Below are 20,807 nucleotides of genomic sequence, written 5' to 3' on the forward strand. Positions count from 1 at the left end.
TTTTATTTATCAAAGCTAACCAGGTCGAATGTGAAACTGTGAGGCACTTGCTACAAAGATATGAAAATGGTATGGGCCAACAAGTAAGTTTGGAAAAATCTTCTTTATTTTTTAGCAGGAATACTGGGAGAGAGATAGGGATTTTGTTAAACAAATTTTGGGGATTCAGGTTACAGCTACCAAAAAAATATTTGGGACTTCCAACATTTGTGGGCAGAAATAAGAAATGGTCTTTTAGAAAGATCAAAAATAAATTTCGGGCAAACATTGACTCTTAAAGCAACAGGACTTTATCTATTGGGGGTAAGGAAATTTTCATCAAATCCATTCTTTAGGCTATTCCATCCTACGCGATGAGTTGTTTTTTCTTTCCAAGAGGATTATGTAGTGAATTGAATAGTATTATTAGTAATTACTGGTGGAGATTGAAGAAGGATGGAAAAGGATTGCACTGGGTGAAATTGGACTCTATGTGCCATAGCAAGGGAGTACGAGGTATGGGTTTTAGAAGCTTTAAGCTCTTTGATCATGCCTTTCTAGCTAAACAGGCGTGGAGGCTCCTAATGCAACCTGGCTCTCTGGTTCAGAAAGGACTGAGCCAAAGGTACTTTCCTCACAACTCATTCCTGGATGCTCAAATGGGCTACTGTTCATCTTTTACTTGGAAAAGCATTTGGACTGTTAAAAATGTGTTGTAAGCAGGGTTGGTTTGGCGGGTTGGCGACAGAAGGAAGATCAGAATCTGGGGAGACAAGTGGCTGCCCACTAATCGGGCTATAATCTCTAACATTAATGGATATAGTTTTATTTCAGATGATGCAAAGGTGGTGGAGCTAATTGATCAAGGCACAGGGACCTGGTAGCGAGATCTTATTCAAAGCATCTTCTCAGATTAAGATGTTGCCTCAATTTGCTCTATCCCTCTTAGCAGAAACCAACACGAAGACAGATTAATATGAAGTATGGAAAAGAGTGGATCATATACGGTAAGAAGTGGCTATCGTCTGCTATGTATGAAAATGGGAGAAGCTTCTAATCAAGTGGGAGAATGCCCATTTAACATTCCGGAAAAAGTTATGGAGGACACATATTCTAAGCAAAATTCAGGTTTTTGGATGGAAGCTCAACAATGGTTATCTTCTAGTTTTTAGTAACCTACGGAGAAAAGGCATGGAGGTCAATCCCTTTTGCGTGAGGTGTGGTAAGAAAGATGAGACGGTAGCCCATGCATTATGGGTTATGAGCATGCTGGGGTAGTATGGGACTGCATACGTATTCCTAATTCGTGGAAAGCTGTGGCTCTGGACAGCAACATGGGCTTTTAACTAGGATTACAGATCTAGAAATGGGACTGGTTGCTGCTTGGGCAATTTGGCATAATCGCAACTTAGAAGTTAAGAATGGGGATAAACGAAGCCCTACGGACATTGCCAAACTTGCTTAAGACTACTTGGAAGAATACAAGCTTGTAAATGGAAGAGTTGAACGAGAGTGCATAGAGAAGGAGATCCAATGGCAGCCACCAACGCAAGGTAGCTTTAAAGCAAACTTTGATGGGAGTCTTAATGTGCCTGGGAGTGGATGGGGTATTGGACTAGTAATCAGAGAATATAAAGGACATTGTGTGGGCATGATACTAGCAAAGGTAGAAGACGTCTGTGATTCTCTGGTGATGGAAACCATTGTAGCCCTCCAAGCTTTTAAGCTAGCTAAGGAAATGTGACTCCCATGTGCGATCATAGAAGGAGATTCTACACAAGTTGTCAATAACATTCATGCCAGAACAGAGAACCTATCCATAATAGGAAATCTGGTAACAGATATTCACATGATATGCGAGGAGGAAAGCAAATGGCTCTGCTCATGCTCTGGCTAGGGGTGCAGTTACAGCTAGGAGTGCAATTAGACGGGAAAAATGTAATTTTGGGACTGTCCACCAATTATCCTTGACATTATTACTGCTAAATGTACTAGTTTCAATTAGAAATGAAATCTATTTTCTCTTTAAAAAAAACTAATTAATAAAAATTCATATATTAATGAACAGGTTACCTGCATGAGAAGCATCCACAACAACTGCCCACTTGCCTAATTCTATTCCCCCCCCCCCCCCCCCCCCGGGAAGAGCTATCATTTTTCTTAATATTATTTTTAAGATTATTAAGGTAATTTAATTATTGAAGTGATATTATTACTAAATCACTCATAATTTAGTTAATTACAATAATTAATTCTTATCAATTAAAGTTTATTTTGTTTGGTATTACTAAAAATAAAATATTATTTTATTTGAAAATATAAAAATAATCATACATATTATAAAAATTATAAAAATGAATGATTTTAATAGTGTCTAAATATAATAATTTATAAAATATTAATAAATATTATATTTACTTCATAATAAAATATAATTAAATTAAAAAATATATTTATTGATAGATAAATTATTTTATAATATAAATATTTGAATTAAAAATTAAACTAACTTATTAAAATCATAACAAAAGAAAAATACTATTATATTATATAATACATTAAAAGAGTTAAAATATTTTATTTTTGAATTTTTTATAATGAATATTAATTTGAAAATATAAAAATTTATAATATAAATAACATTAAGTACTATTAATTTTATATATTACTTGGATGATAAAATTTTTCACCCCTTAGATGAATTTTAAATTATCTTTTAAGATATTAATTTGATTATTTTTTATAATTCAAAATTATAATCACATAAAATTATCAAATGCTTATGAAATATGATAACTTAATTACTAAATATAAATTATCATGATTTCATTCCAACACGACACTCAAAGGCCAGGAGTATGCACATAAGATGCATCCTTATACACATGATATCTAAATATATGCTAAATTCCACCAATGGCCTTGGATTCTTATAATACAGCCTTATAATAATATTCTCCCCTTTGTTTAAAAAGTTGATGCGATATGTAGGGTTACTTTTATTGTACACTGCAGCACCCCCTCTCTTTGTTTTAATGTTATGGCCAATGGAATTTTATTTATTTGAATAAGAAAGTAAACAAAATTTAAAAAAAAAAAAAGTTTTCCACTATTTTCCACTTTACAAAATCAATTGACTTTGAGCATCAGATGGCCGTCCATGACTGTCACTGAAAACAAATCATAATTAACAGCAAAAAAATTATATACATCATTTAATATTTCAACAATAAATTATTATTGAGAGAGAGGAAGTGTTGAGATTTGGGGCTGGAAGAGTATGAAAACAATTAATAACATTGGTAAGAAGAGCAAGATTTGGAGCCATTTGATTTTTTTTTTTTTTATTTTCTGATCTGTTGGAATATCAACATTATACATTTACATCTCTAAATGCAAGCTGATTATAAAGAAACAATATGATTTTGATTATGATAACAATTGACCAAGCATTGGTTATATTAATTAATACTAAAAATAAATCTAAATCTTCTTTTTTGTTGTTCTTGCTAATAGAGGAAATGCAAGAAAGGGAGGAGAAGACAAAAATCAAAGAATAAAATGAACTTTCAGTACCTAACGTTTAACCAAATAATATGACTAGAAAAATGGCAAAAATAACAAAGGAGTTCTTGATTTTTATTATTTTATTCAAATAAAATTTTATAATTTTATTACATTCAACAAACTTTTAAATTTTTATTTGCAATCAAATAAATTTTTAATCTTTAATTTATATCTAAGTAAATTTTTAATATAAATCAATATTTCATTTGAAATAAAAACTTATTTAAATACAAATTAAAAGATAAAAGTTTATTTAGGTACAATAAAAATATAAAAATTGATTTAAAAAATAAAATAATGTAAGAGCTTTTTTTAATATTTTAACGAACATGTTCTTATAACTTAAGCAAATGATATGGCAATGACTCATATTTTAACAAATTTGCCAAATAAATCAAAATTTACACTATTAATGATGATTTTATAATAAAATAAAAGCACAAAATTCACCTAAAACATCAATCATATAATTTATTAATAAAATATTAAATTTTTAATTTCAATAATTAGAGTTAGAATCTTAACATCCTCAAATATAATAGAGCACAAAATTCACATGAATTAAAATTATTAATTAATTGGCACAAATACTTTTAAAAAAAAAAGCTCAAGTGTTTTGACCCTTCTTGGATAAGCTATTAGAAGATCTACTCTCATTATTTATCTATCAATAAACAATTTAGTAAAAGTTACTGGGCTTCCATTAAATTGTTACCTCAAAATAACTTCAATTCTTCCTGAAAAAATGAATTATTATCAGCTTGGCAATTTTGTTATGTTGAGAAATAAAACTAAGGTGGAATGGATAATCAACAATTTTATAAATTAATCTCTGTTTCCAGAAGAATAAAAAAAAAAAATTTGGCTTACTTTTTCTGATGAAAATATTTTACATGTGTAGCTCTGCCGACACTAACAGAATCAAGAAAAGGAATATGCTTTTGGCCTTATTCTATATATATATATATATATATATATAGAGAGAGAGAGAGAGAGAGAGAGAGAGAGAGAGAGAGATAGAGAGAGAGAGAGAGAGAGAGGAATGGATGCACTTCACTTTCAAAAGCTGTATTAGTAATATGTTAAGCTTAGAGTTTCTCTTTTCCAAACGAAAATGTGTTGATAGTTAATTAATGTATCAACTTACATATCTCAACTACCGTTATATATTATTGAATTTTTTATTTTTATATCAATTTATTTATAACATAATTGAGTATATATTCAATATACATATTGAATAGACTTTCGATAATCACAGTAAAAATATATTCAATATACATATTGAATAGACTTTCGATAATCACAAAGTAGAAAAAATTTTTATATATATATATATATATATGAATGATATCTTAATTAATTAATAAGACTTAAAAAAATTAAAGATAGATTATAAATTAAAAAAAAAAACAAATACAAAAAAACTGTTTTTTTTCATTATAACTCCCAAACACGACCAATCTTCCAGTGGAGATGTAATTAAAAATTTTGCTGAACATTTATTATATTCTTATTAAATTGAATGATGGTAGATAAAATTAAAAATTTAATATTTTATTAATATATCAATTAATTAATAATGTTCATAAAAGTTAGTAATTATAACGATAAAATAAAAATATAAGTTAAGTTCTAACACTCTCCCGGTCATTCAAGACTGTCGCTTTCCGTTTCAAGTAAGGTACCAAAAAAAAAAAAACCGTCCCTTCTAAAAATGCTTTTGTCCTTGATCAAAACGTTCTTCTATTAACCCTAAGCCCGTTTTGGTCGATTCCTCCCTCAACTCTTGCATTTCACCCCCCAATTACTAGCGTCAAGTTTGTCTTGTTCAAAGTGGTTGACACTTCCCTCCCTTAGCTAACTATCTCTCTTTTCTTTTCCGTACTCTTAATCCTCTTCACTTTTTGTCTAAAAGAAAAAGAAAATTCTTTCATTTGACAATCCAAAAATTTTCCATCAAAAATGAAAAAAAAAACCAAAATTGCAAAATACCCTTCATCACCGCCAAGGAGCGCCGTGGCACGGTGGGGCAACCACTTAGCCCCACCACCCAAAAATATAAAAAACTATAAAAATCTGGGTTCCACTGAATACCCCATTTTAATTTCTCAGTAGACGAGAGCTAGTTTTTACAGTTATAAGTAGACAATGTTGGAGACATTTTGACTCCAAACTTTATAGCTTGGAGTAGCAATACTCTATGCATGTAAAAATAAGAAATGAAATCATAAATGTACTGTAATGTGGTAGATTTATTGATTTGGTTTCGCCTTTCTCTTGCTGATCTGTTCGTGTCTGTGTCCATATCTCGTTGCTAGTGTGTTAAGCGTTGAATTTTTGTCAAGATTCTTTTCTGTCATATTCTCTCTCTGTTTATAGGAAGCTTTTGATCAGACTCCTGTCAATGATCAACACCAACCAAAATTTTCATTTTTATTTTTAACGGAGAGACCCAGTTGTCGGCAAAATTGGGTCTTTCTTTCTCTCTCAAATAAGGAATCAATCAATAAACAGACATAGTAACACACAAACAAAAAACTATTTCTTTTTTTCTTTTGATAGTATCGTATATTCTTTGTTCTTTATTATAATAATTGACATCATATTTTAGTTGTAGCTATATTTCTATAGTTGGTTCTCTACCTCTCTCTCTGAAGCTGTGTTTTTGTTCATTGTATAATGTGAGGTTGTTGTTCCTTGTAATGGGTGCCTGAGAGAGAAAGAAAGAGGTGGGAAGTAAAGCTTGGATCTTTATGAGATTTGAGTGATAAGGAGGAAGAGAGATAGCTATATTGAAGTGGGTTTCTCTTGCTTTTGAAGCTTTTACCTTTGTTTTTGTTGGGGTTGGAGCTAGATGGATACCAAAGGAAGACTCGTTGCTGGTTCCCACAATAGGAATGAGTTTGTTCTCATCAATGCTGATGAGTTTGCAAGAGTAAGTGCCTTCAATGTTTGTTGCTTCTTCTATCTTTTTGTCATTGGCTACGGGCTACATCGATTGTTAGTGAAGAAATTTCGAGGAGTGAGAGCTGGTAAATGTTTTGATTGAAGAGTTTCTTTTAGTGTCTGAAACTGTTTTTTGGAACCCCATTTTTGGATTTTGGCAAGGCTTATCTTTTTAGTTCTGGTTGGTGGAGCAGCAAAAATTTCTACCTATGCTTCTGTGGGCTGTTTTCTTCAGCTTGATTCAGTATCACATTCCTGGAAAATTTCCTCTCCTGTGGTTCTTTTTTTTTTTTTTTGGGCATAGTGTTTATAGACAGCCTAGACTCAACTGAACAAATTTTGATTATCCATTCCTTGTTATCCCAATTTAGTAATTTATTAGTTTTTAGATCTCGGAGCCTGTAGATGCATCCAATTCAGGAAATTAGTAACTCTGGTTTTGCATAAATTTTGTTATTTAAGCTATTAAAAAAGCTTTTTAGTTGGGATTTTGGGTAGCTTAAAGTCCTTTATCTGCTATTTTGAAAAGCAATTTTCATTATCTGTTTGCGGTTGACATTGTTTGTTGTGTAACCATGACATGCAGGTGACATCTGTTAAAGAATTAAGTGGGCAGATTTGCCAGATCTGTGGAGATGAGATAGAGATTTCTGTTGATGGGGAACTATTTGTTGCCTGCAATGAGTGTGCATTCCCGGTATGCAGACCTTGCTATGAATATGAAAGAAGAGAGGGCAATCAAGCATGCCCTCAATGTAAAACCAGATACAAACGCATTGAAGGTGAGCATTGATAAGTTGATCTTTTAGTAAAGAGCAACTTGATAATAGTTTTAGCTAACAATGTGGCCTATTCCAGGTTGCCCTCGTGTAGAAGGGGATGAGGAAGAGGATGGTGCTGATGATTTAGAGAATGAGTTTGATATTGCAAGCCATGATAGGAGAGATCCTCACCATATTGCTGCAGCCATGCTCTCTGCTCGACTCAATGTCAATTGTGGTTTTCAACCTCATGTTTCAGGGATAAGCACCCCAGCAGAGTTTGATGCTGCTTCTGTCGCTACGGAGATCCCTCTCTTGACATATGGCCAAGAGGTGAATTCGTTTTGCAGTCAAAATTTTTTTTGTTTAAATATGTTATTGCATTGGTGGCTGACATATCTAATTGGTTATTGCTAATGAAGGATGTTGAGATTTCCTCCGATAAGCATGCTCTTATCATTCCTCCCTTTATGAGTCATGGAAGACGTGTCTATCCAATGCCAGTTCCTGATCCTTCCATGACCTGTAAGTTATTTCATATGAGTGGTAGAAATGTATGAGAACTTGTAATTTAATTTCAAATGCTCAAATGAAATAATTTTGAACCTGTTTTTAATTTCCGATTATTTGTTGTAATTCTGTGAAGTCTGCTCTCGTTTACATGCCCTTTCATTCTATTTTATGGCACTTAATATAGTTTCTGTTGTTGATATCCCAGTGCCATCCAGACCAATGGATCTTAAGAAGGATTTGGCAGTATATGGGTATGGAACTGTTGCATGGAAGGAAAGAATGGAGGATTGGAAGAGAAAACAGAATGAGAAACTCCAGGTGGTTAAGCATGAAGGAAATAATGGAGATGAGTTTGAGGATCCTGATTTGCCAATGTTGGTGAATTCTTTATGCTAGGCCTGAGCTCATTTAAGTCATAGAAGCTAGTTCCAGCAATTGTTTGTTTCCTAGATTCCTCTTCCTTTTTTGGATTAAAATAATATATAAATTGTCAATTGATTCAGAAGAGGACCTGGCTGCTTCAGCTAAGGCCTGAGTTGCTAATCATTATGGGTATTCATGGTTAATTATATACACATAATTGTTGTTTTTCACTTCTGCCATAGTGAATCATTTTTACCTTGATTTCTTTTTTCGTGAGAAGTGTCATTGTTTTATATGATTGCATTATCTAATTTTTTTAGCTCTAGAGTTTGTATCCTCTTTACATATATGTTATTTTCATGTTTTGAGCAAATGAATGCACCATTTTTCTGTGTTGAAAATGTTATTTCAACAGTATCTCATATCTCTGTTTCAAACATGGTTGTAACTAATATCAATTTCAATTGCCAGACACTCCATAGGCTATTTTAGAGTAATTGTATTCATTTACACCTGCTTTTTTGCATTCACAACAGTTTCAACTAACAGTAAAATTATGCGATATTATAGGATGGATGAAGGCAGGCAACCACTTTCAAGGAAACTACCAATCCCTTCTGGCAAGATAAATCCATATAGATTAATTATCCTACTTCGGCTTGTGATCCTGGGGTTATTTTTTCACTATAGAATTCTGCATCCTGTGAATGATGCTTATGTGCTGTGGCTTATTTCAGTCATTTGTGAAATATGGTTTGCTGTATCATGGATATTGGATCAGTTCCCGAAATGGTACCCAATTGAACGGGAAACATACCTTGATCGGTTGTCATTGAGGTGATTCCATCTTCTTTCTCCCTTTCCTTCCCCACTCTTGCTCTCTATGCATCTCAATTCCTCTCTCTCTGTTTTGACATTAAACTTGTGTGTATATCAGAGAGAGAATTCAATTTTAGTTATTATTTTTATTTTATATTATTTGTTTTTCTCTTTCCTTTTTTAAGGTACGAGAAAGAAGGGAGGCCATCTGAACTAGCTTCTGTAGACATATTTGTGAGTACAGTTGATCCCATGAAAGAGCCACCACTTATCACTGCAAATACAGTTCTGTCTATCCTTTCTGTAGATTATCCAGTTGATAAAGTAGCCTGCTATGTCTCTGATGATGGTGCTGCCATGCTTACTTTTGAGGCTCTGTCTGAGACGTCTGAATTTGCAAGAAAATGGGTACCATTTTGTAAGAAGTTCAACATTGAACCCCGGGCTCCTGAATGGTATTTTGGTCAGAAAGTTGACTATTTGAGAGATAAAGTAGATCCAACATTTGTTAAGGAACGCCGTGCCATGAAGGTTTGTAACTTTTCTCCTAATTTTAATATGTTTGCTGCTGGCAATTGTCTGCCATTTGACTACCCTACCCTTTATACTATATGAAGGAATCAATTGTAGACCGAGAGATTGCATTGCTTAAGCATAAAATTTAGCAGGCAGAAAGGGTGTCTATTTGCATGTGGAAAAATAAAACATTCATTCATATAATTACTATTTCTTTATTATTATGCATGCCTTTTTTTACACAAAAAATGTTTTCAATTGGTTTCAAGAAATGATGTTTTATATCCTGGGTTGTTAATTTTTTGATACAGAGGGAATATGAAGAGTTCAAAGTTCGAATAAACTGCTTGGTTGCCACGGCACAAAAATTTCCAGAGGAGGGTTGGACAATGCAGGATGGGACTCCATGGCCAGGAAACAATGTCAGGGATCATCCTGGAATGATCCAGGTGAAGTGTTTTCTTTGCATGCTGTTTGAGATTTGGTTCAGATGCTATCCATCGCCCAAGTATTTCCAGTATGCAGTAACATAGTAAAAATTGGGTATTATTTGCTATAGGTTTTCCTTGGTCATGATGGTGTTCGTGATATTGAAGGGAATGAATTACCTCGTCTAATTTATGTTTCTCGTGAAAAGAGACCAGGATTTGATCACCACAAAAAAGCTGGGGCCATGAATGCTTTGGTATAGCTTTCTTTCTCTCTATCTCATTCATACACACACACAACACCCAGTCCCAGCTTGGCATGTTCTCTGATCAGTCTGTTGTCTGATTTATCTAATTGTTTATAATTTTTTGGTGACTAATGAAGGTTCGCGTTTCTGCTATCATCTCCAATGCTCCTTTCTTACTGAATGTTGATTGTGATCACTATATAAACAACAGCAAGGCTCTTCGTGAAGCTATGTGCTTCATGATGGACCCTATTTCAGGAAAGAAAATCTGCTATGTCCAATTTCCTCAAAGATTTGATGGCATTGATCGACATGATAGATACTCTAATCGCAATGTTGTATTTTTTGATGTAAGTATAGATTTTGGCTAACTTTAATGTTGCAGACACATGTTTCTTCCTAAAAGGAAAAGATGTGTCTTTTTATTTTTCTAAAAACAGATCAACATGAAAGGACTGGATGGGATTGAAGGACCTATTTATGTTGGAACTGGATGCGTCTTCAGGAGGCAGGCACTCTATGGGTATGATGCCCCTGTCAAGAAAAAGCTTCCAAGAAGGACATGCAATTGTTTGCCAAAATGGTGCTGCTGTTGTTGTTACCGATCTAAAAAGAAGAATAGGAAAGCAAAGTCCAATGTTAAGAAAAACAACAAGGAGGTTTCAAAGCAGATACATGCTCTAGAGAATATTGAGGGAATTGAAGGTAAGATGTTTTTCAAATTGGCTTCCATTATGCATCTGGAAAATGTCTTACAGAATTTTCCTAGTAGCATGTAATCCCTTTCTTAGGTTGTAACTATAAATTATCTCGGAATAGTCTCCTTTGCAGACATTTTGTCACATCTAAGTTTAGTCTTGATATTTCCAGATATATTGTCATTGACCTAGAATTGGTCCCTTATTTTACAGTTTCTGACACGTGCTCTTTTGGTTAAAGTAGATTATGTTAGACCTGTATGGCCATGTCACTTATAGAGCCATAATTTCATACTGCAGGTATAGACCATGAAAAGTCATCCCTTATGCCACAAATCAAATTTGAGAAGAAATTTGGCGAATCACCAGTTTTCATTGCTTCGACACTTATGGAGAATGGAGGAATTCCAAAGGGGGCAAGCACTGCATCACTCTTAAAAGAAGCCATCCATGTCATCAGCTGTGGTTATGAAGATAAAACAGATTGGGGGAAAGAAGTATGTAGAAACTGCTTCAGAACTTAATAAATTATTTTGTGTCTTGAAGGTTTTTTTTTTTTTTTGAATTATTGCATTTCTATAGTGATGTTCATCAATTACGAACTTCAGGTTGGGTGGATATATGGCTCTGTTACAGAAGATATATTAACAGGCTTCAAGATGCATTGCCATGGCTGGCGATCAGTGTATTGCATTCCAAAAAGGCCTGCATTTAAGGGTTCAGCTCCTATTAACCTCTCAGATCGTTTGCACCAGGTTCTACGTTGGGCTCTGGGATCTGTTGAAATTTTCTTGAGCAGGCATTGCCCATTATGGTATGGGTATGGCTGTGGATTAAAATCCTTGGAGCGCTTTTCTTACATAGCCTCAGTTGTGTACCCTTTGACATCAATTCCACTTCTTATTTATTGTACACTGCCGGCTGTCTGTCTCCTTACTGGAAAGTTTATTGTCCCTGAGGTAATTCTGAGTGGCATACTTTCTAACATGCATACTTCTCAATTATTTTGGGATCAATTAGCATAGAAAAACCAATCAGCTAGGATTAGTAATTTTAGAACTGTTTGTAAGTGATAGATAGTATCACTGCTCATTAACTACATGAAATAAAAGCTCATTTGAAGTGGATTTTATTCTCTTTTTGATTTCTTCCTTTCATTTTTCTTTTTTGGGGTGTGCGTGTTTAAATTGCAAGCAATAAATTTTGTAGTTATTATTACGGGGATTTGTTTTCTCGTTTTAATTCCAAGAACAGGTTTTGGAGCTGAAATTCATCTTAAAAAATTACGGAGAATTGGACTGAGCATCAATAGTACATGATTCAGATGCTGTAATTATAGTCATGAATCTTCTCCAGCTAGAGACTTTGCAGTGTACTAAAATCCTCCAAGTGATGCATTTCATTTAGTTTGGAACCATATTTGTGAATCTTGTCTTGTGCAGTCTATACTAACAATGCCCCTCTTTGGGCTGTAGCTTTAATATTATTAAATTATTGCTAGATATGGGAATTTTAAAATCTGGATGCTGTAATTAATCAGGCTTCATCTAAATTTGAGCTAAAACTGATTTTTCCTTGTGCAGATTAGCAATTATGCCAGTATCCTTTTCATGTCTCTCTTCATAGTCATAGCTGTGACTAGTATCCTCGAAATGCAGTGGGGAGGTGTTGGGATACATGACTGGTGGAGAAATGAGCAGTTCTGGGTGATTGGTGGTGTCTCATCACACCTATTTGCCCTCTTCCAGGGTCTGCTTAAGGTTTTAGCAGGTGTTAACACGAACTTCACCGTTACCTCAAAAGGAGGCGACAATGGAGAGTTTTCTGAGCTATACATATTCAAATGGACATCTCTATTGATTCCTCCCATGACATTGTTGATCATCAACATGATTGGAGTCATGGTTGGGATTTCTGATGCCATCTCCAATGGATATGACTCATGGGGGCCTCTATTTGGTAGATTGTTCTTTGCCTTCTGGGTTATCGTTCATCTTTACCCGTTCCTCAAGGGGTTGATGGGGAAACAAGACAGGCTTCCTACCATCACTGTGGTTTGGTCAATACTTTTAGCTTCAATTTTCTCTCTTTTGTGGGCTCGAGTCAACCCATTTATATCAAAAGGAGGTATTGTTTTAGAAGTGTGCGGGTTGAACTGTGAATAAAATACAGAATAAAAAGGAAGGGGGTGAAGAAAGGCTGTCTGAAAATTGCATAAATCGGCTGTGTTTTTGGTCGAAGACGAAGACATCCCTCCCTGCGACATGGTTGTCCTCACTTACCATCATGTAAAAGGTGAGCAAAAGGGAAAACATATATGTTGCATGGTGTTTGTAGATACGTAGAACTGGGATCCAGTATTTGTTCTGTTGAGTTCCCTTTGATTCTTTCCATACAAGTGGATTTTTGTGGGTTGGAAGGGATTGAATTCATAAAGTCCTTTGTAATCTCTAGAGAAGAGAAAAGTTTGTTTTATCCATAATGTATATTTCCTTCAATAAGGGACTTAAGATAAATGCCTTTGAATTGTTTTCTGTAAACTTTGGATTGGAATTTATAGTGCTTTTAAGGTTCTCCATTGTCTTGCTAGTAAGATACAGATGCAATATTAGTAGCAAACATCACCCGCATATTCACAATACCACCATGAAAAATCAAGGCTTTTGTACATACATTATGGTTTTCCTCAAACGGCATTTGGCATTTGGTGATTTTTTTTTTTTTTTCAAATTTTTATTTGTTATAAAGTAAAGCCAAATGTACATACTTAACGAGTAAAATCTTGAATACACATTATTGAGAAAAAATTGGAATAATATTGCAAATGGTTTTTAAATTATATTGAGTTATTAATATGGTATTTGAATTTCAAAAATTTTTAATATAATTCTTGAGTTATAAATTTATTAATTAATATGATACTTAAAGAGTTATTTATTCCTCATGTGTCATTATTTATAACTAATCATGTTAAATGTAAGTATCATATTAATTAATATATTTATAACTTAAAAATTATATTAGAAAGTTTTAAAATTTAGATTTCTTGAATATTTTATTATAGTTCAAAGGCAATTCATTATATTAACCCAAAAAAGTTACATTCACGATGAAATAAGAATAACTTATGTCATTTGAAAAATATTACATTCACATAGAGTAAAAAAGTTAATATTTAATGTAATGTTAGTGTGTAAGTGTTATATATTATCAATCAACAATATGATAATATTTAATAAGTAAAACTAAAAATAATTAGGTCTTTAAAAGTAATAATTAATAAATTTATTTAAGTTTAATAAATTATTAAAATAACTTTTTTTAAGGACATAATTACTTTTAATTTTACTCATTAATGAAGTGTGACCTTAAAAATAAAATATTATAAGAAAAAAAATTTCAAACCACTTAGTTTGGAGAAAAAAGCTTTTTTTTTTTTTAAGCAATTGAAGATTAGATTGATTTGGATTTAGTTAAAACAGATTCCATCTTAAAAGTTTTAGACTTGAATCTCAAAATTAAAAAGACTGAAGTTCTTTTTCATTGAATAAAACATTTAGTTTAATTAATTGATTAGATTTTTTTTATTAAAAAAACCCTTTAAAAAAGAACGAAAACAAAATTTCCTTTTAAAAATTTTCAAAATTAAATAATTGAAATTAAAAATTCAATATTTTAAAAGCAAACTGCCTAACCGTTTGGAAAAAAAAAAAAAATCTGAATCTCCATTCTTCAAATTTGTGTTTGACCTAGCTTATAGAAGAGTTATCCATTGTAAAAGCAGAAATGCTCACAAAATTTTAAAAGTTATAACTTATGCGAAAGTAAATTTAAATTTTTGGGCGAAGTTATAAATTAAAATTTTTTAAGAAGTGTTAATTTGAATAATAAATATTTAATGAAAAATTTATATTCTTACTTTAATCTTTAATAATTTATAAAATTATAAGGAAAATTATATTATTTTATACTTTTTTTTTATTTTACCAATTTTTCTAATGAATTTGTTTATTTGTTTATTATAATTAATAAAAACATCTCTTTATTTATGTATTTTTACCTAAAAACTTGTGATGTAATTTAATAAAATTGATTATGTTATTTTTTATTTATAAAAAATATATAAAAATACTATCCAATAGTTTTTTTTTTTAACATTTTATAACGCTTACATATTAAATTTATCAAAAGCTATTTTAATTTCTGCTTAGAACACTATTAAAACACTTTTATTCCGATAACACTTATAAAAATTTTACGTGGAACAACCAGATTCAAAAGAAGAACTTAAGAACCAAAAAGAAAAATCATAATAAAAATTAAAGGAGGGATAAGCCCCACCCTAACCCATGACTTGGGCTCTAAGATCCAAGCCCAATCAACGATGAGAGCCCCCATTTTGTAATAAAACAAAAAGATGGGGAACAAAATTAAATTTAAGGAAGAAAAGTGGGTTTTATGTAAATTCATTTATTTAAACATGTTTTAAAAACAGCAGCTAGGGTTTTGGCCCTTCTCTGATTAGCGAGTGTTAGCAGGTAGGCACAGCAGGAGCCGCAGCAGTCTTCCAGCTAAGGTCGCCTCTCTCTTCTATCTAGTATCTCCATATTCCTCTCTTTTAGCTACTTTTAGTTAGAAAATGGAGGAAAGTAAAGAAAAAATAAACTGTTTTCGTAGCTTTCTTGTAAGAAAATGAATTGGTGTCGCCCTGGAAATCCTTTTCATTTTATTTTCTTTAGTTTTAAAGAATGAACTCCTTTTGTTTTATCTCTTTAATTCATTGTTATTTTTATAGATAGAAAGGAAAACACTTGTTTGGTTATAGATTTTTTATTTGTTATTTGTGTTTCTTTGGGTGGTGAAGGAGGGGAAGAATGTCTCACAGGAAGTTTGAGCACCCAAGGCATGGCTCCCTTGGATTTCTTCCAAGGAAGCGAGCTTCCCGTCACAGAGGAAAAGGTATTCTCTTTCATTTTTTTTTTTAATTTTATAATAAAAACAGAGCTGTAGAAATTCCAACTGAAAATACAGTAATATATCTGATGTGTAAATGATGTTATTTTGTGTTGGTGCAGTGAAGGCATTCCCAAAGGATGACCCAAGCAAACCTTGCAAGCTCACTGCCTTTTTGGGGTACAAGGCAGGCATGACACACATTGTCAGAGAGGTCGAAAAACCCGGATCTAGTAAGTTGAATTTGATCTAGTAGCTCCCAAATTATTTTAATTGTTTGAGGTGTAGATATATATATTTTTTTGGGCTGTATAAACTCTTGCCTGAAGATGTGTTGAGCTTTTTTTATTATTGTACTTTTAAATTTATTATGCTTTAGTTCTCAAAATTTTACTGGAATTTTGGGCTAATTTGTATTCTTTGTTTCTGTATAGAGCTTCACAAGAAGGAGACTTGTGAAGCTGTTACAATCATTGAAACCCCTCCTATGGTGATTGTTGGGGTTGTTGGATACGTCAAGACACCACGTGGCCTCCGCACCTTGAACACCATCTGGGCTCAGCATCTGAGTGAGGAGGTCAAACGTAGGTTCTACAAGCACTGGTGCAAGTCAAAGAAGAAGGCTTTCACCAAGTACTCAAAGCAGTACGAGAGTGAAGAAGGGAAGAAGAATATTGAGGCTCAGCTGGAAAAGATGAAGAGATATGCCACTGTTATTAGGGTCTTGGCCCATACCCAGGTTATAACAATATTTGATTTAATCAGTGTCTTGTTTTCTTATTTTTGCCCTGTTCATAAGTGTTCATTTCAAATGCTTATTTTTAAGATTAGAGTTTTAGCAGGTTAATTGGAAATTCTTTATCAAACTTGTTTCAAGCTGGACACAATTTTCTCACTAAGTGCATCATTACAGATTAGGAAAATGAAGGGATTGAAGCAGAAGAAGGCACACCTAATGGAGATCCAAGTCAATGGTGGAACTATTGCTGACAAGGTTGATTTTGCTTACAAGTTCTTTGAGAAGCAAGTCCCTATTGATGCTGTTTTCCAGAAGGATGAAATGATTGATATCATTGGTGTCACAAAGGGTAAAGGCTATGAAGGTGTTGTCACCCGTTGGGGTGTCACACGTCTTCCCCGTAAGACCCACAGAGGTCTGCGTAAGGTTGCTTGTATTGGTGCCTGGCATCCTGCTAGAGTCTCCTTTACAGTTGCCAGGGCAGGTCAGAATGGATACCACCACCGTACTGAGATGAACAAGAAGGTTTACAGGATTGGGAAGGTTGGTGATGAGACTCACTCTGCCATAACCGACTATGACAGGTTAGTGCATTTGTCTAATTAAGTTTAACTCCCCAGAATATACCTAAATCTTTACCTCCATAAAATTGAGAGCTGTTCTGAAGGTCTTGTATGAAGACTTTCAATGGTTTCTGTTTATTTTGATTGATATCATTGTTGCATGTGTTCTGACGTCAGGACTGAGAAAGATATCACCCCTATGGGTGGCTTCCCTCACTATGGTATTGTGAAGAGTGATTATGTGATGATAAAAGGATGCTGTGTTGGACCTAAGAAGAGGGTGGTTACACTTCGCCAGTCTCTGATTAACCAGACATCTCGTGTGGCTTTGGAGGAAATCAAACTCAAGTTCATAGACACCTCCTCAAAGTTTGGGCACGGACGTTTCCAGACAACACAGGAAAAACAGAAATTCTATGGTCGGCTCAAGGCATAATTTTGTCAGGAATTTTTGGGCTATCATATGGTTAGGTTTTGTTATTCCCTAAGCTTAGTTTATTTTATTCTCTATTCCTTTTTTGAAATGTAGCAGTTGGATTTATTTTGCTTTATCAATTTGTGTTGAATGTTTAAACTGCTGAGGATTTGGAACTGTATTTGCGTAATCTATGTAACAATAGATGACGTCTGTTTGAAATTGTAGTTTTCCTCACAAATTTTCCTACTTGATGGAGTTTGAATTGTATATGATCTTGTCGTATTTGATTTGTTATTGCCGCTTAAGCTTAAGCAGCATCATGATTCGTCACTCGAGTCCTGCCAAATTAATTCAGTCATCTGACCGAGTGGATTCTTTGATCTTGAATCTTGCTTTTGTCTTCTATTAGATGTATCAATAAGAATCTGTTTTTTTATTTCACAATTCAAACGTGTTGCAAAAGCACAACATACCCATGTGGATTTTCCTTTAAATAGCTGTGTTTGAAAACGACGCAGCCAATGAGACCTTGGTTAGAGATATTTTAAAATTTGAGGTCTTAATTCAAGTTTTTTTTAATTGTTTAATTATGTTATTGATTATTAGTTGTAATTTGATTATTCAATTAGTTATTTGATTGATTAAGAAAAAATATGCTTGTGGCTTGTGGAGAGGTGTGAAATAGGGAATTTTGCCAAGTGTGGTACAAATAATAGATTTTGTTGTGAGATTATTGGTTCATTTCTTTCATGATTAAGGAACCATGTCTATGTCACGTGGGGTACATTGTTAGATTGATGGTTGCTTGAGCCTCAGTTTCTCATTCTCTGTATTTGGACTTTTATTTTCTTAATATAGAAATTTCATTAAACGGTATAACTTTTGTCAGTTTCAACTACTGTAATAATTTCCGGTGGTACTTCCTCCACCAGTACCATCCCTATCTTGAACTAAAGCCATCTTTGCTAGCTCGTGAGCGACCTTGTTTGCCTCCCTGCTGATTTGTTGACAGTTCCACCTATTGAGTGTATTCAGCATCACTTTTAATTTCATCTGAAATAGTCCATGTAGGAGCCAATTTCTTTTCCTTCTGCAAAATCTGGTTTATCACAAGAAGGGCGTTACCTTCCAACTCAATGGTTTGGAAACCGAGTTCCACCGCTAACTGCACGGCCGCTACCGCTGCAAATGCTTTAATCATATTCGCATCACTGCATCTCTTGACTTGTCTACAAGCAGCCCCCATGATCCCTCCCAACCAATTGCGTGCCACCACCCCATTCCTTCTACTCTCCATGTATCTAAGGCCCCGTCAAAATTAATTTTTATGTCGCTTTCACATGGTGCCTTCCGGTTCACCTGTTTATCTTTGTACCCTTATCAGCTGGCTATCCTGTGCTTGCTGGTATTCCTCAACGTAGCTGAGAGCGAAAGGCCGTGTGTTGATAACTCCTCAGTGTAGTGTTGATCACTGATTCATTCCTGCTATACCAGATTGCCCACGTAACTGCTATTAGTCTGTCCTTCTCTTCTATGCTTGCTTGTGATGTTATTTTGGTTATCCATTCTTTCATGCCTTGCCAATCATGTCCCGCCACAAAATTAGAAAGTTGGGCTTCCCTCCATGCTTCAATTGCATGCATGCATGTATCAAGGGCGTGTAACACAGTTTCGTCTTCTTGGCCACATCTCGGGCACGTTCCTACATCTATGATCTTCCTGTGTTTCAGATTAGCATATACTGGTAATATATTCTGACATGCCCGCCGATCAAATACCTTGACCTTGTTTGGTACATTTTGTTGATAGCTTAAAATGTAGTGCATCTCACATTGGATAGAAACAGTAAATTATTGATTACTTAAAGTTAATTTTTGTATTAATTTTATTTATATTTTAAATAATTATATTTAAACAGAAACAATTATCATAAAACAAATGGTCACAATTATTTGCATATAAATAGATTATTATTTATAAATATCATAATTATATAAAAGATCATAACTATTTGAATAGAAGTTTATGTCTATTCATTTATTATAAATAAATCTTTCAATATAACTTTTTTCACTATTTTTGTTTGGAGAGTTTAATATTTATTGTATCCTAAAAGCATAATTGCATTTAAAAAAGTGTTTTTTACCCCTCAAAACCAAGTTTTTTTTCTATTATTTCTCTCCTCTTATTAATTTTTTCTAACAATTTAAAGGTAATTATGAGAAATTTATATTTTACATGAGAAAGATACAAAGAAATGAATTTACATGATTTGGAGATTAATATTAGAGGAGGCTCAAGGTGTCAAAGGATTAATGTTTCTATGGATTAAAATATTAATTTTCATAAAGATTTTCATTAGAGGTATGCATTTTATTTTTTGCATAATTACTGGTAAAAAAATTGACTAAATGAGATAAACACGTTAACAATTAATTTCATTAGTGTGTAAAGTCAAAACACAATATGCAAAATATTAATTACATTGCATAAGTTTATGTATATATTGAAATTGATTCCACAATTGGGTTTAATAAATTATATTATATCTATTTGAAAAATCAATGCTTATAAAAACTGGGATGAAAATAGCCTGAAAACATAAAAAAAAAAAGAAAGACATGAATTGATCTATAATAAAAAGAATTATCACTTGTTATCAAGTAACGAATTAAATAAGATTCTAATGGAATGGCCGATTGTTTAATTATCATGTTTTGATTATATATAGAATAGGCAAATTGTCCCATGATTTCTATGAAAATAGTAAAAAATGGGTAAAGGAATTTACCATGAAAAATTATATGTAAGTAGAGAATATATGCAACAAATAAAATTTGGTTGCAAGATTATTTTTATTTTTAAATCATGGCACAAAAATTGAGATAATAAGTTGAGTCAAGCTAGTTATATGGTTCTATCTTTGTTGGTTATTTATAAATCAAAGGTTTATATATATATATTTTTAAATTTATTATTGGTTTAAAATTTGACCAGTGTTCAAGTTTCATGAAAACCAATTAAAATTAAATTGATGTATATGATTAATTATTATTAAGATAGAACCATAGGCAGTGTGACTTGTATTTTGCTTGTTGGGTGTATTACACTAGAAGTGATTTTACAAAATAAAATTTTATTATGAACAATCACAAAGTGTAAATCTTAAACAGTCGTAAAAAAGTTAATTAGTGGTTACACAAAAGCATTGTTGCTTTTTGCATATGGGATATTTGATTAAAAGAAAAGGCATATCATTAAAAATATTGAAGCATTTGTCAGTTATTAACATT

The 20,807-nt window shown here is 32.9% G+C and overlaps 3 protein-coding genes across 4 annotated transcripts; 2 read left to right on the top strand and 1 right to left on the bottom strand.

Annotated features, from left to right (window-relative positions):
- Positions 1 to 5,488: 5,488 nt before the first annotated feature.
- LOC111299213 (cellulose synthase A catalytic subunit 2 [UDP-forming]-like) lies at positions 5,489 to 13,415 on the top strand. Of its 2 annotated transcripts, none has more exons than XM_089758428.1 (14): positions 5,489 to 6,484; positions 7,082 to 7,277; positions 7,354 to 7,589; positions 7,679 to 7,781; positions 7,975 to 8,147; positions 8,703 to 8,969; positions 9,137 to 9,482; positions 9,779 to 9,916; positions 10,027 to 10,152; positions 10,281 to 10,493; positions 10,584 to 10,848; positions 11,142 to 11,338; positions 11,450 to 11,800; positions 12,425 to 13,415. In XM_089758428.1, the coding sequence occupies exons 5-14, from the start codon at positions 8,017 to 8,019 to the stop codon at positions 13,004 to 13,006; spliced, it is 2,616 nt and encodes an 871-aa protein (XP_089614554.1). In that variant the 5' UTR covers positions 5,489 to 6,484; positions 7,082 to 7,277; positions 7,354 to 7,589; positions 7,679 to 7,781; positions 7,975 to 8,016; the 3' UTR covers positions 13,007 to 13,415. The 2 variants fall into 2 exon arrangements, with proteins under 2 accessions (XP_089614554.1, XP_022750018.2); XM_022894283.2 differs by having other exon boundaries at positions 7,975 to 8,143.
- A 1,945-nt stretch (positions 13,416 to 15,360) lies between these two features.
- Positions 15,361 to 17,760, top strand: LOC111299221 (large ribosomal subunit protein uL3-like). Its single transcript, XM_022894296.2, has 6 exons — positions 15,361 to 15,417; positions 15,706 to 15,800; positions 15,917 to 16,027; positions 16,229 to 16,533; positions 16,708 to 17,117; positions 17,274 to 17,760. The coding sequence occupies exons 2-6, from the start codon at positions 15,716 to 15,718 to the stop codon at positions 17,530 to 17,532; spliced, it is 1,170 nt and encodes a 389-aa protein (XP_022750031.2). The 5' UTR covers positions 15,361 to 15,417; positions 15,706 to 15,715; the 3' UTR covers positions 17,533 to 17,760.
- A 1,166-nt stretch (positions 17,761 to 18,926) lies between these two features.
- Positions 18,927 to 19,340, bottom strand: LOC149519609 (uncharacterized). Its single transcript, XM_089757810.1, has one exon. It carries the CDS (start codon positions 19,338 to 19,340, stop codon positions 18,927 to 18,929), a length of 414 nt encoding a protein of 137 aa, XP_089613936.1.
- Positions 19,341 to 20,807: the final 1,467 nt, after the last annotated feature.

Source organism: Durio zibethinus, chromosome 3 (genome assembly GCF_047325235.1).
Source record: "Durio zibethinus cultivar Kanyao isolate XHJ-2024 chromosome 3, ASM4732523v1, whole genome shotgun sequence".
Lineage (NCBI taxonomy): Eukaryota > Viridiplantae > Streptophyta > Magnoliopsida > Malvales > Malvaceae > Durio > Durio zibethinus.